The 16,188-nt window shown below is 41.0% G+C and overlaps 1 protein-coding gene across 1 annotated transcript in view; it reads right to left on the minus strand.

Annotated features, from left to right (window-relative positions):
* The window catches only part of LOC129693306 (A disintegrin and metalloproteinase with thrombospondin motifs 12-like), a 548,000-nt gene extending 532,939 nt beyond the window's left edge, over window positions 1-15,061 (minus strand). Inside the window, exons 1-2 of the mRNA XM_055632162.1 lie at window positions 14,711-15,061; window positions 14,193-14,551 (exon numbers count right to left, since the gene is read on the minus strand). Of these exons, the coding sequence (XP_055488137.1) occupies window positions 14,193-14,551; window positions 14,711-14,834 (483 nt within the window). The 5' untranslated portion in view covers window positions 14,835-15,061. The remainder of the gene's footprint in view (window positions 1-14,192; window positions 14,552-14,710) is intronic.
* Between the last annotated feature and the right edge of the window lie 1,127 nt (window positions 15,062-16,188).

Genomic DNA, 16,188 nt, shown 5'->3' on the forward strand with positions numbered 1-16,188 from the left:
TCACAGTGCTGCTTGTGTGAGCTCAATGTAGGTAGGATAGAGCTAGGTGACCATATCCCTGTAGAAAATCTTGGATGGACATATAAAGGAGCACTGTTCTGCCCCTGCCCCACTTAGGAAACCTGAACGGAAACCACTGGAGACTTTGTGCCCCACCCAAGGTTTCCGTGCGGTTCCCGGAGGTTTTTTTCAGTCTCCCTACCTGTTTCCACTACCTGCAACCTCCGGCAACCACCTGCAACCTCCAGGAAACGCACGGAAACCTTGGGTGGAGCGCAAAGTCTCCAGAGGTTTCCGTTCAGGTTTCCTAAGTGGGACAGGGCCATTACTCTCACTGATAGATGAAGGAGCATGGAAAAGGTCACTTGCTATAGAAAGGAGAAACTTGTAACTGGGGGGCTAAAGATTCAGTCCTCAAAGTGCCATTTCCAGAAATGAAGGGCATGGGACTTGACATAAATGTGGTGTGGAAAAGATTGTTAGGTTAGCTGGCAAGCTTTTTACCAGGCAAACAACAAAAAACATTCCTTCGCTTTCAGAAAATCCTGAGACCATGAAAGGCGAAGTAAAAATACATCCTTTCTCATTTCATTTGCACTCATGCCCCGGGTTAAAATCAAAACAATAGTTATATTGAGTGGAATGTGTAGGCAAGAAATTTAGGTTCAGGCTTATTATTGTCACATGTACCGAGCACAGTGAAAAGCTTTGTTTTGCCTGCTATCCAAATAAATCAGGTATACCATACAACGATGCAATCAGTTCAAACTCAAATACAATAGATAAAGCAAAGGGGAAGAAACAGAATGAGGAATATAGTTTGCAGCATTGTAGTACATCGTACAGGCTTGTTCCATAGATAAAGTCCAATGCCCTCAATGCAGTAGAGGTGAGTCAGACAGTACACTAGCTTATAGCAGGACTATTCAGAAGCCTGATACCAGAGGAAAATAAGCTGTTCCTATGTCTGGTGCTGTACATTTTCACGATTCTGTACCTTCTGCCAGACGGGAGCAGGGTGAAGAAGGAATGACTGGGACAACTCTTTGCTGCATTTCCGAAGCTGCGTGAAGTGTAGATGGAGTTAATGGTGGGAAGTGTGGTCTATGCGATTGATTCATCTGCAACTCTCTGTAATCCCACGTGGTCTTGGGCAGTGCTGTTCACAAACCAAGCTGTGATATAACCTAATAATATGCTTTCCAGGTTACATCTATAGAAATTTGTAACAGTTGTTGGAGACACGCTGAATTTCCTCAGACTCCTCAGGAAGAAGAGGTGTTAACATACCTTATTGCATCAATGTGGTTGGGCCTCAACAGACCATTGGTACTGTTAATGTGAGGAACTTGAAGTTCTCAACTATTTCCACATCCACACCATTGATTCTGATTGGGGCATGTTCCCAGTCAATATCTAACTCCTTTATCTTGCTGACATTGAGGGGGAGGTTACCGTCCTGACACCAGCTCACTAAGTTCTCAATCTCCTTCCTATACTCTGTCTCGTCATTGTGCATGTGTGAAAAGTCTATGGTCCTCTTGATTTTATGAACCTCCATAAGCTCGCCTCTGAAACACCTACACCTTAAAGAAAAAAGTCTGTCCAATCTCTCTTTTTAATTCAAACCCTCAGACCCAGTAGCATCCTTGTAAATTGGACAGCTCCCCATGGATACCGCATGATCTAACCTTCCATACCAACCTATTATGCTTAACCTTCCCGAACCTTAAATTATGCTTAAAGGGTTGACAGTGGAGATGCAATGGCGAAGATTTAAAGACAGCATGGATGAACTCCAGAAATTGTTCATCCATGTCTGGTGAAAAAATAAAACTGGGAAGGCGGCTCATCCGTGGCTGAAGAGGGAAGTCAAGGATAGTGTTAAAGCCAAGAAAGAGGCATATAAATTGGCCAGAAGAAGCAGCAAACCAGAGGACTGGGAGAAATTTAGAAAGTTAGAGGACAGGGGTTAATTAAGAGGAGAAAAAAGAGCATGAAAGAAAGCTTGTTATAGCAGTGCATTTGGAAAGCATTAACCGGACTGGTCAAAGTTACATGGATTTATGAAGAGGAAATCATGCTTCACTAATCTTTTGGAATTTTTTGAGGATGCAACAAGAGGAATGGATAAGGGAGAGCCAATGGATGTGGTGTATCTGGACTTTCAAAAAGTCTTTGACAAGGTCACACACAAGAGATTAGTGTGCAAAATTAGAGCACATGGTAATGGGGCTAGGGTATTGGCATGGATAGAGAACTGGCTAGCAGACAAGAAGCAAAGAGTAGGAATTAATGGGTCCTTTTCAGAATGGCAGGCAGTGACTAGTGGGGTGCCGCAAGTCTCAGTGCTGAGACCCCAGTTATTTACAATATATATTAACGATTTAGACAAAGGAATTAAATGTAACATCTCTAAGTTTGCGGATGACACAAAGCTGGATGGCAGTGTGAGCTGCGAGGAGGATGCTATGAGAATGCAGGGTGACTTGGATAGGTTGTGCGAGTGGGAAGAAGCATGTCAGATGCAGTGTAATGTGGATAAATGTGACGTTATCCACTTTGGTGGCAAGAACTGGAAGGCCGATTATTATCTGAATGGTGTCCGATTTGGAGAAGAGGAGGTGCAACGAGACCTGGGTGTGCTTGTACATCAGTCACTGCAAGTAAGCATGCAGGTATAACAGGCAGTGAAGAAAGCCATGTTGGGAAGTCCAGTACCAGGGGTCACAATTTAAGAATAAGGGGTAGGCCATTTGAGTCTGAGATGAGGAAAATCCTCTTCACCCAGAGAGTTATGAATCTGTGGAGTTCTCTGCCAAGAAGGCAGTGGAGGCCAATTCACTGGATGTTTTCAAGATGGAGTTAGATTTAGCTCTTAAGGCTAAGGCAATCAAGGGATATTGGGAAAAAGCCAGAGCAGGGTACTGATTTTGGATGATCAGCCATGATCATATTGAATGGCGGTGCAGGCTCAAAGGGCCGAATGGCCTACTCCTGCACCTATTTTCTATATTTCTATGTTTCTATGATGCAGTGCCTTGTTAAAGCCCTAACTAAAGTCCATGCAATCAATGTTTAATGCACTGCCTTCATCCATCATTATGGTCACTTTTTCAAAAGGTCTGAGCAAACATGCATGAAACATATTTTCCCATGCACAAAGCTTTATCGCTAATCAATCCTTGCCTTTCCAAATGCATATCAGTGTTGTGTCTCAGAATTCTCTTCTCTAACTTTTCCACTACTGATGTTAGGCTCAGCGGTCGGCAATTCCCTGCAGCCTTTCCTAACCAGAGGCACAACATTAGCCATCCTCCAGTCATCTGGTACTTCACACATGGTTATCAATGAATCAAATATCTGGGCCAATGGCCGCATAATTTATTTGCTCGTTACCAACCATGCCCAAGGAAACCCTTGATCAGGTCATGGGGATTTACCTACCATTATGTATATTAAGGTCTCCAGCATCTCTTCTGGATTGTGGACTCACTACCAAACATCACCGTTAACTTTACTGAGTTCTTGAGAATACTACATCTTTCTCCACGGTTAATATGTTTAATAAATATTAATTTAACACCTTGCCCATCTCATGTGGACCCACACATTGAAGACCCTATTCCCTCCCTCATTACTCTTTTGCCCTTGATATACGTAGAATCTCTTTAGATTCTCCTTTACCTTTCCTACAAAGCTGTCTCATGTCCCTTTTTATCCTCCTGCTTGCCCTTTTGTATATTCCTAAACCCCTATACTCTTCAAGGGATTTACTCGCTTTACACCAGCTATATACCTCTATTTTCATGAACAGTCTCCTGCCGGCATTTTCCTTCAAAGGAACTTGCTGGTCATGAGCTCTCACTCTCACATTTAAAAGTCTATTACATGCTGGATCTCCCTTTCCCAGCACCAGCCTCCCCAAATCAGTTTTGGAAAGTTCCTGTCTAATCCCATAAAAATCGGCTTTACCTTGTTTTAGGACTTCAACTTGTGGACCAGCCCTTTCCTTTTTCAAAACTATTTAATAACTAATAGACTGTTGGTTACTAGTTCCATAGTGCTCCCCCACTAACTCTTTAGTCGCCTACCCCGTCCAGTGGGGTTATGTGTCAAATTATGCCACAGATCATAGTGTTGGGAGCATTTAACTGACATAACTGTTACTATATGGCATGTTGTTACTTGTGGGCAGAGCACCAAGGCAAATTCTTTGTAAGTGAATACTTGGCCAATAAATGTATTTACTTACTTACTTAACTGCCATTCATATTTCTGAGAGCAACTTGAAATTCAGAAGAAACTCAGGAGATAAATTAGTAGTAGGTTCTGCATGAAATAATAGGGAAGTACTTTTCCTTATTTTAGCATCCCTCACTCTCAGCAGAACTAAATAAAATGATGCCTATAGATCATGCAAATATAGAAAAATATTAACTCAGCAAGACATAATGAAAAAAAACACAGGGAACGGAAATAAATGCACAATTATGAATGCTGGTATGTCATTGCCAATGATGGGCAATTGTTTCCCTATGAACTGTGATCGAAATTAATTCATTACCGCCGATTGAACAAGGCAGTTCAGAATCTGTTGAACTCCTTATAATCGCCTATAATAGGAGAAAAGCTGTGATTCAACTATAATCATAGGAGAAAGTACTTTCAATACTTAACAGCAGGTTAGATAAATTGTAAAAATTGCTAGGCTCAAAAATTGAAATGATTTAGAAGATTCAATACAAAATTCCAAATAATTTGCCATTGATAAAGAGAACCTGCACAGAAAGCAAGCAGGTGAAATGCTCACACGTTGATCCTGCACTCTCTTCCTGCAGTTTGTGAGTGACCTGTATTGATTAGTAGAAATGAAAATATAATTCTTGACACAGACAAAATAATTGGCTTCCACAGGCTGTCACATAGTTAGAGCCTTTCTAAGCAGCAAGGTGCTGCATTTAATAATCAGACTACCGGTAAATATCAAAGGTTCCTGATTAACTGTTTCCTACTTAGAACAAAGTGGTGGAGTAACTCAGCGGGTCAGGCAACATCTATGGAGCACATGGACAGGTGACATTTTGGGTTAGGTTCCTTCATTGGACTGATGCACAATATCTGATTCTGCCCCAGTCTGAGCTCATCTGCTGCTGAGAAGCTCAATCATGTTTTTGCTACTTCTAGACTTGAGTTTTCCATTACATCCCTGGTTGACTTTTTGTATTCTGTTCTCCAATAACTTGAGAATCTGCCAGTAATGTCCTAATTCAAAGCGGCTTGTTCATCCACGACCTCTTGTACTTACTGAGTTAGATAGAGCTCTAGGGGCTAGTGGAATCAAGGGATATGCGGAGAAGGCAGGCATGGGTTATTGATTGGCGGTGCTGGCTCGAAGGGCCGAATGGCCTACTCCTGCAACTATTTTCCATGTTTCTATGTTTCTATTTTATAAAGGTACTGTGACCTGCTGTTAAGGCCACTGGCTTTATTTTTTTTAGTTTTTATATATTCCTGGGTTTTCCTTTTATTTTATATCAATCCTTGACATCTGCTCTTCCCCTGATTGTGGCTACTTGAGCAAACACAATTGTATTTGCTCCAGTATTGATAACTGTGCCTTCAGTTAACATGCACCTACGTTTGGGAATTCTCATCCTAAATTTCTCCACCTCCCTACATTTCATTCCTCTTTAAAAACCCTCCAGAAAATCTACCTAGCTGTTTCGTATCTTCTCTAATATACGACTCAACATCAAGTATTGTTTGATAACAATCCCATGAAGTACAAGGGCTTTAACTACATTAAAAGCCTCTTCTTAGGCACAAAGGTGTTTCATTTAATAATCGGACTTAATATCAAAGGTTCCTGATTAACTGCTTTCAACTTAGAACACAAAGCGGTGGAGTAACTCCGCAGGTCAGGCAACATATCTGGAGGACGTGGACAGGTGGTGCTTCGGGTCGGGTCTCTTCATCAGATGCACAATATTGTTGTTATTTTTACATTTTCCTAATTCAAGTCACCTTTATTTTCATTTTTTACACAGAGATTATTTTGTAATCATTCATAAAACTCCCATGATAGAGACACAAGAAACTCAATTTCTCTGATGATTTCAAATAGATTGTTCAACGAGTAATACAGATTTAGGGTACTTTTTAAAACATAATTGTCCATAGGAATTGAAATATAGTCACCCCTTAAACAGTAAATAAGCCATCAATCAAATATATATTTCAAAAGATTTCTTTAAAGACACTATAAAGTTGCAAGTTTTGAACTGAACAGGCATAACATGTCAAATGTTGCTAGAAAATAAAGGCCAGTTCACAGCAGATGCTGCTATTAATGTAATATTACCATGTCAGTTTGGGATTGATCATATATGAAGGGAGTTGCTTATCTTCATAATTTGCTGACTGGGTTCAAACTCCTCATTACTTGTGACATACAAGTGGTATTTCATCCTTACTCTTCTGTTATGTTTCAGAACGTAGTAACATTTTTACATTAATTGCTCATTAGGTTCTGTAAATATTAGGAAAGAGAAACAGAATTAATATTTACAGTCAAATAACTTTTATCATGCTAGGAATAGTTAGAAATATAATGTGCCCTATTTTTGAGATGTTTTCAGTCAAAGGGTGGGTGAATCTGTGGAATTCATTGTGGAACGTGGAATACATTCATACAGACGTGGAAACTGGCTCTTCGGCCCAACTAGCCCACACTGACCAACATGTCCCATCTACACTAGTCTTATCTTCCTGCGTTTGGTCCATATCCCTTTAAACTTATGTTATCCATGTACCTGTCTAAACGTTTCTGAAATGTTGCTATAGTACCTGTATCAACTACCTCCTCTGGCAGCTCGTTCCATACACCCATGACCCTTTGCGTAAGAAAGTTACCCCTCGGGTACCTATTAAATCTCCCCCCCCCCCCCACTTTAAACCAATGTCCTCTGGTTCTCGATTCCCCTCCTCTGGGAAAGAGACTTTGTGGGTTTACCCAATCTATTCCTCTCATGATTTTGTACACCTCTATAAATTACCTCTCTTCCTCTTACGCTCACCAGTGAAGTGCTATGATTAGTCCTAGCCTTCTCCATCACTCCCTATAGCTCAGGCCTTCGAGTCCTGGCGACCTCCTCGTAAATCTTCTCTGCACCCTCTGCAGCTTGAAAACACCTTTCCTATAACATGGTGGCAAGAACTGAACACAATACTCTAAATGTGGCCTCACCAATGCCTTTTTTGACTGCACATGACCTCCCAACTTTTATATGCAGTGTTGCATTATTGCAAATGCTGGTTCAATAACAAGAGAGGAAGTGCCTTTTCAGCAATGTGACAATTTATAATGTAAAGCCAATCAATATTTTCACCACATAAATAACACATATTAAACTAATCTACATGTAGATAATTAGTATTAGAGATTTAAAATATGGAAAATCTTAAATTTAATTGTACAGTATTTTCCTTTCATCTATTTTCACTGGTTTAACTAATTTTGGCTACAAAATCTCATTATTTGAGCAGATACTAAACCATTCCCTGAAGTTACAGTTACATCTGACCTCACCCTTGATGTTTTACCATTCAGGAGATTGCAAATTATATTCAAGCTGAATGGGTCAAAATTCATGTCATTATACTTGTGCCACTCCCAAAAAGATTTGGCTCAATACTTATCCTGGAGTCTCTTGTAAATCAAAATAAGTCAGATAGTTTACTGTAAGTGAACCTATATATTTATTCTGAAAGCAAGTAATAAATCAATGGATAAAGCGTTATAAACAAAAACACATCAATTTGCTTGGATTACAAGAAACAGATGCATTGTTTTTTATCAACACTTATGAGAGACATTCTCACATTCTCAATCCCAAAACAGACCAAATGGTAACTCAAGTAAGAGAGCCTGTAAAGAAATACTGCTTATGGTCTCATTTTCACTTCATCATCTGTGACCCTTGGCAGATTTTCCCTTTCCATCTGTTTCCATTTACACCCTGTACTGCTGTGGTTTTTAGTCAGAACTGAGATGCAGTGCAATTCATGTCATGTTCAGGCTTGCCTGCAGTGGAGTACTTCCCAAATGAGGGCTATCCCAACATCTGCCAAACGACTGAAGAGGAAGTACTATAACCTGCCACATGTGACATAACCCCCTGAGTCTATGGTCTTGTAGCAACACTGGAATTGTTTATTGATCAAGTGTGATCTGGCAACTGTGGGCATCAATAACTAGCAATGAGGAATATGATTTGTGTACAAAATCATGAGAGGAATAGATCAGGTAGATGTGCAGTCTCTTGCCCAGAGTAGGTGAATCAAGAACCAGAGAACATAGGTTTAAGGTGAAGGGGAAAAGATTTAATAAGAATCTGAGGGGTAACTTTGCACACAAAGGGTGGGGGGTGTATGGAACAAGCTGCCAGAGGAGGTAGATAAGGCTGGGACTATCCCAATGTTTAAGAAACAGTTAGACAGGTACATGGATGGGACAGGTTTGGACTAAACGCAGGCAGGTGGGACTAGTGTAGCTGGGACATGTTTTCAGGTGTGGGCAAGTTGGGCTGAAGGGCCTGTTTCCACACTATATCACTATGATTTTAATGACTTTAACAGTATCGTGAAGCATTGGATATGTTGCTAATACACATATCTAGATATCGTGATATCTACTTGAATATGCTTGAAAAAAATGGAGATCACACGGTCACGGATGGAGAAATAAGTAAATAATTGAATGATGTAGCACTTACTTAATTCCTATGTAGCTGAGTACGACTTTTCAATTGCTTTCTGCAACAGTAGTATTCTCTTAACTCATGGCATATCATGAGCACTTCTGAAGGTTTCAATAATTCAAAATCATTGTACTTTACAGGTACACCCGAAACTAATTTGAATTGTCTCTACACTGAAATGAAAGTACTGCCATGAAATACAGTTTTTACTCTTGCTGACAAAGAATAGACAACCGACAAGAAGCAGATACCTTAAATAATGGTATTATCATTAAAAAATAGTTATAATTGGAAATCCGAGTAAGAGGAATATTTTGAACCGAAGATATTTCCCTAGATTCCCTACCACACTCAAACACCCAGAGTAGTTCCCCACTTCATATCATTTGCAGATGATATATTGAGATGCTCAATTCTTCAACAAGAATCTCACTAACAAAAAATTACTTTCATCAGTTTAAGTTTAATGATTTCATTGTCAATTAATAACAGGTTTATCCTACAATCATTGGGGGGGATAAATCATAATTCATGGCAGATCTCATCTCTCGCAGAGAATCAATTTCAGGACATCCATTGATGGAATGTTCAACCCAGGATCATCAAAGGCAAAGGTCTTAGTGTCACCTTTTGACAAAGATGTCTTCTGCTGGTTATGATATTAATTATAATTCATTGCTTGATCGATGAGTTTCTGGTTATAGTATCAACTTCCTTGAGGCAGAAAGCACGCATCAAGAAGTGACACCAGGAAGGAGGAGAAATGTTTATTTCGTAAGACAACGGCAGGTTACTTTGCAAATATGTTTTTATATACATGATTATTTCCATCATGTAATAGAGAGAAAAAATATGTTTTACACATACAGTTCTTAGCTCCAGCAATTTTCTTTACCAAAAATTATAGTTTTTAATCATTAACCGGGTACTGTCAAGAAGTAGACAGCACTTAACATAGTATTGAAAACATGCTTTCAGAACTCTGATTAAAAATTGCTCACCCAAACTATGGAGTGCAACTGAAGGGCATGTTATGCATTTGTTGTACAGTGGCAAAGTTAAAGGCTCGCCAGTGCTATGCAAATTTTGAGGCCATTCAAGGCCCGGGCATCAGATTCTGATGAATTAACATTTTTGATGTTGACAGGGACTGAAGTTGATCTGATGTGGGTGTAAGAGGCAACGGTGGAGGCTTAAGGAAAGGTGAGCAGTGGAGAAGGTATGGTGACAGTCAAAGGTCCAATTAGAGATTCCATGAGGATTTTACAGGGCAGGTCAGAGGAATGGAGAGATCAGACAAGTAGTGGTGTTGTCTGGCACTAGGTTGATTGCTGACCATGAGTTGAGATCAATGGGAAAGGATGGTACAATCTAAGTATTGGGCAGTTCCTCAACACACTGGTGTCCGGAATAGCATGGGAGTGACCAACAGTGATTGCTCCCCATTACCTTCCATTACCTCTTCAGCTCAGTTGTATAAAATAAAATCACAACAGTGCAACTGATATGCAATTACAATTTGCATTCTCACACTGGAAAGTTTCTTATTCAATTCCCAGTGTGATACGAAACTATCTGAAAATGCTAGTTATTGAATTCATGCTGGTGAAACTTGTGTCTTCAATCGCATAGCACTGAAAAGAACCAAACTCAAATCCACTGTGTGGGAAAACGCAGCAGCACAGCTTGTAGTGCCACTGCCTCACAGCTCCACTGACCTGGTTCAATCCTGATCTCCTGCGCTGTCTCTGTGGAGTCTCCATAATATCCCCACAACTGCACGGGTTTCCCCTGGGTGCTCCAGTTTCTTCCCACATCTCTCAAATGTGAAGGTTAGTAAGCTAATTATCCATGTAAATTGCTGTTAGTGTGTAGCTGAGAGATATGAATTGATGGGAATATGAGGAGAATAAAATTCAATTTGTGTAAGAATGGTGTAGATAGCTACTTGATGGATGGCACTGACTAAGTGGCATCTGACTTTGGTGCAGCACAGTTTTGCAGCAGTAAAGTTGCTGCCTTACACCACCAAGGATTTGGGTTCCATCCTGACTACATGTGCTGTATGTACGGTGTTTGTACGATCTCCCTGTGCGCGTGGGTTTTCTCCAGATGGTCTGGTTTCCTCCCACACTCCAAAGACATACAGTTTTGTAGGCAAATTGGCTTCTGTAAATTCTTCTTAGTGTGCAGGATAGTGCTAGTGTACAGGGTGATGGACTCAGTGGGCTGAAGAGCCTGTTCCCACCCTGCATCTCCAACATCTAAAGTCTAAAGTAAGCTAATGGGCCTTTTTTATTTGCTGCATGGATCAATAACTTCATGGCCCTATTTCAACTGTTGGGCTTTTATCCAATAAAAGAGTGAACCAAGCTGGCAGCTAGAGAATTACTCTTATGCACAGCAAGATTTTAAATGGTAGATTTCTTCTTTTTGATTCATGATAAAATATTCAATATCAAAGTTGCATAGGATTTGAGCTATTACATGCCCATCTACACCTAGAATTTGTTGTTGCCCTAACGTCTGATTATCAAGCCAAAAGATTCCTTAAGCACTGTTCAACTTTAAAACACAGCCAATTATTAGATAGAATCAAGGAACTGCAGATGCTGGTTTATTTTATTTTTTTAAACACCATGCTGGAGTCAGAGAGACGAGAAGCAGGCAAACCTTGAAGAATAATGAACATTATTTGGTTCTTTGGTTACTTGAGCGTTCAATACATTTAGATTCCCTGATCTGAATTACAATGAGTAAGGATAAGACTAAATAATAATTATTTCATCCAATTCCCTAAACTAAAGCAGCAAAGAGAACAGATATTGGTGAAAATTGCCCAACGCATCACCGGTTCCACGCTCCCCTCCATTGAGTCTGTCCAAAGCAAGCGCTGTCTGCGGAGGGCGCTCAGCATCGCCAAGGACTGCTCTCACCCCAACCATGGACTGTTTACCCTCCTACCATCCGGGAGGCGCTACAGGTCTCGCCGTTGCCGAACCAGCAGGTCGCGGAACAGCTTCTTTCCGGCGGCTGTCACTCTACTCAACAACGTACCTCGGTGACTGCCAATCACCACCCCCCCCCCCCCGGACACTTATTATTTTTTTTAATTCAAATCGTTTGCTATGTCGCTCTTCAAGGGAAATGCTAAATGCATTTCGTTGTCTCTGTACTGTACACTGACAATGACAATTAAATTGAATCTGAATCTGAATCTGAATCGGATATTGATGTGAACTTGCATGAACTGCAGAAACACTTGTGAATAGCTTTGACATTAAATAATTCACATCAATATACTTTATGCTGACAATTGTACTGTATCCATCAATTTGGCAAAAAGACCTCTTTCAAGAGGTCTGCTAGTACTGTGACAAGCATTTGTTTTGATAAATTCCAAGACCACACCTGCATATCGTGCGCAGATCTGGCTGCCATACTATAGGAATAATGCAAGAGAGGGTACAGAAAAGTTCCACAAGCATGTAAGTGGGACTGGAAGGCTTGAGATATAATAGTTCAGCGGTACTTTATTGTTACATGTACCTAGACACAGTGAGGAGAGACTGATTAAGCTGAATTATTTTCCCTCGAGCAAAGAAGGCCGAGGGATGGCCTAACAGTAGTTTATAAAATCATAAGGATCATAAAAGATAAGGTGGAGAATCAGGGGCTTTAACTATAGGTTTAAGAGGGGAAAGATGTAAAGGGGGAGGTTTCTCACATTGAGGGTGTTGGGTATATAGCACCGAGGAAGTGGTAGAGGCAGGTATAATTGCAATGCTTATAATATATTTGGACATGTTGAGGAACAGGAAAGGTTTAGAGGGATATGGCCAACTGTAGGCAAATGGGATGAGCTCAGAAAGGCACCTTGGTCAGCATGGATGACTTGGGCTGAAGGGCCTGTTTCTGTGCTGTATATATAACTCCATGGTCACATCAGGTTAGATGCCACAATGGCAATCTGTGCAAAAATATTTAAATCGAAACAGAGTCCCACTTAAAGGCTCACAACTGCTGATAAGATTGTTCATGTGGAAGAGATCTCAAAAGACTCTCGGCTTTCAAAGAGAATAACATAATTGATTCAATTTTCTGAAGACAATGGAAATCAACCATATCACGATATGAGAACCTGCTGCCCTTGAGTTACATAAATCAGGTGGATATTACTCGACAATAAATGGTGTATGATGACTGCATATGCTTCACAGTTATTTTTACAAATGCCCACATATGCATTTGTCCAACTGGGGGTGACACATTCCTCTCAGGAGTAGCAATTATGATCAATGCTCTAGTCATAGAGTCTTACAGCGTGGAAACAAGCCCTTTGGCCAACTTGCCCACACCAATCACAATATCCAAGATACACTAGTCCCACCTACCTGCATCTGTCCTATCCATGTACCTGTCTGAATGTTTCTTAAACGTTGTGATAGTAACAATTCCACCTAATCTCACTCTCCTCGCTCTGTCTAGGTACATGTGACAATAAAATACCATTGTACCATTACAACTCAAGCCTTCCAGTCCCGCCAACATGCTTATGAAACATAACTGCACCCTCTCTGACTTAATGACATTCCTGTTGTATGGCAGATGATTCTCTTCAACAAAGGAGAATAGCCACACTACAGGACTGATCATAATTAACAAAGCTGAATCTCCTTAACGATGTGATTCCACTCAAGTTAGGCTTCATCAGCCAACCCTTTGCAAAAACAATGGAGCAAATTCGGTACAGTTTTAAAATGTCAGATAACAGAAAATGCTGGAAATACTCAGTAGGTCAGTCAGCATGTGAGAGAAGATGCACAAGACTGAAGTGTATCTTCACAGAGGTTGCCTGACTTGCTGTGTATTTCCAGCATTTTATACATTTATTTTAAATGTCCAGCAACTGCGGCTTTTTGCTTTGCTTTTTAACTTTAACTTTCAAACCAGAATGATGATGTTGCCTCGATACGAAAACTGCAGAGCTGAGATGCAAGCTGTACCGTGGAACAGTGCAAACACAGCTGTGTTGACGTTTAAACCGAAGATACTAATATCTTTGGTTTAAACAAGGAACAAAACAGAAAAAACACTGGTAGAAATCAGCAGGCGTGGACGGAAGTGATCAGTTTGGTCTGATGAAGTGCCTGGTATGTACACTGCTCGATTCTCTCTGAAGATATTGAGTGATTCCAGGATTTGCTGGGTTTGCTCTTAGATTTCCTTCCTTTCCATACATCAGTGCGAAGAATTATAATTTCTCAAGAAAGCGTTATAGAGTAGATCCAATGTTGACGGCATGTATATTTTTGCTTATGATTAGGTGGGAAACTACCCCGCTATTAGTGAGATTAAAGTTATTTCGCGCTTTGCATCTCCTTAGCAATGCTGAACCATCCCCATGTTAACCCCCTCGTTGCCACTTACCAGTCCTTCACAGGTACTGACGGCAGCAGCGCCACTCCCCAGAGTTTGATGCTCTACTCTGCCTAGGAAATGACACGTGTTCTCTGCATGGGCCTGAATCAAGGCACCAGTTACGTTCCCGTACCTTTTCTCCAGGACGTAGCCCGGAGAAAGAAAAGGTCGATTGACGGTCAAGTTAAAGAGCAATTGTCGCCCTCGGTGAACAATTTGGTAATATACGCGGTCGGCTTGCTTGCTGAGGTCCCGCCTTCCAACGTGACTGACATAGTGAATGACGTCCCGGGAGAGAAAAGTTCCACTTTCGTCTACTTTGACGGGTTGAACGATTTCATAACTCTGCAAAGCCTTCATGAACTTTTCTGAAAGAAAGAAAAAATAACACAGATGTGTTACGCGCATCCACAGGTTCCAGCCACTAAAGAGTCGTTTTACTTGCACTGGCATTAATTACCATGTCACGTAAGGACATGGGAGAAAACTTGAGCATCGATAGAGATAGTTTTCCAAAATTCACAAACCTTGCTTCTCGTCTGCGAAATGCAAACTGTCCGGCGGAAGACTGCCGTGGCATGTTGCCAGAAAACCAGAGAGTTTGACAGTAAAAAGAATGCCCGTGATAAAGCGTTGTCCCGCGCGGAGCATGTTGCAGTTAAAAGTGGCATCTATTCACAGGAGGTCCTGCACAGAGACTGTGTGCGTGCGGATGCACAGGGCCTCATCTCAGGGGTCGGCAACGAAAAATGAAGATGGACGAAGATGATCGGACGCACGATTTTGTAAAAATGCCGGCGGACGCTAGAGGAAGAGAGATAGAGAATATTGGCGTCTTCTTTTTTTGAGAGAAGAGGGAGGTTCGATAACTGCCCATGGCAGTTTCCAACAAAAAAAAACCCTCTCAGTTAACTCCTGCTTATATGAACTTGTGTGCAGTTCTGTGCAAGTTAACGCACGCAGTGTGTGTGGTTTCACATGGGCTGGAACACAACCCATAGCAGAGATTCCCCCTTCCTCGCCAGCAGTACTTTATGGGAATTCTCATTCTGAACATTTATTTTTTGGATCTTTGCTGTTTGCTTTTTGAATTAAATGAAATAATCTCAAAGAATGGAGCGGCATCTCGCTACCAAGGTTCACATTTTAGCTTTGTGTATGGGGAACTGCAGATGCTGGTTTACACCGCAGACACAAAGTGCTGGAGTAACTCGGCGGGTCAGACAGCATCTCTGGAGAAAAGGAATGGTGTGTCTTGCCCCCATGCGAATGTCATAGCGGCACCTTTGGAACAGGTTGGTCCTCTGCTCTCGTCCAGCCAGGCCACTCTCACTTAAAACAGTGCATCTCTCAGGAGGAAAGTGGTGACACAACCATGTGACTGAAACAGATTTTGTAATGCAAACAGTATTGGTCCTCTCTCTAATGTGGGCTTGGTACACACAAGGGAAAACACTCCTGAATTATAACTTGTGCTGCTGTTGATAACAAATGCAGTCATCATCAATCATGAGGACGTAGTTTTAATTTTAAACTCACTGCTGATGTAATAACAAGTCATGTGGCAATAAATAAAGATTAATAAACATTTTTTACAGAAATTGCCGTTTTCCTTCGTCGGCAGCAAGTAAAGTTTGAACCCATTGCAATTCCTCCAATCTGCCCATTTGACATTCCTCCTCTTACAAGATGAAGGTAAAGTATCCCTTCTTCAGACGTCGACCCGAAAAATTTTCGTAGGAGATGTGGAATACACTTTGCTTCAGGCTTGCTAACTCCCTCTTTCAATTGTTTTTTTCCCCCAGTTGATGAATAAGTACATTGATGATTTCTTCCCACATTCACATAGACCTAGATAATTTCAATCACTTTTGATGCCAATTTCTGTCGTGCTGTCACTTCCACATTCTTCCATTTCTGGATCTCACTGTCTCCATTTCAGTGGATAGGTTGGCGTCAAGCTTCCATCTCAAGCCTAGACACTCCCGCAACTTCCTCAATTATA

The sequence above is a fragment of the Leucoraja erinacea genome, chromosome 1 (genome assembly GCF_028641065.1).
Source record: "Leucoraja erinacea ecotype New England chromosome 1, Leri_hhj_1, whole genome shotgun sequence".
NCBI classification, from domain to species: Eukaryota; Metazoa; Chordata; class Chondrichthyes; order Rajiformes; family Rajidae; genus Leucoraja; species Leucoraja erinaceus.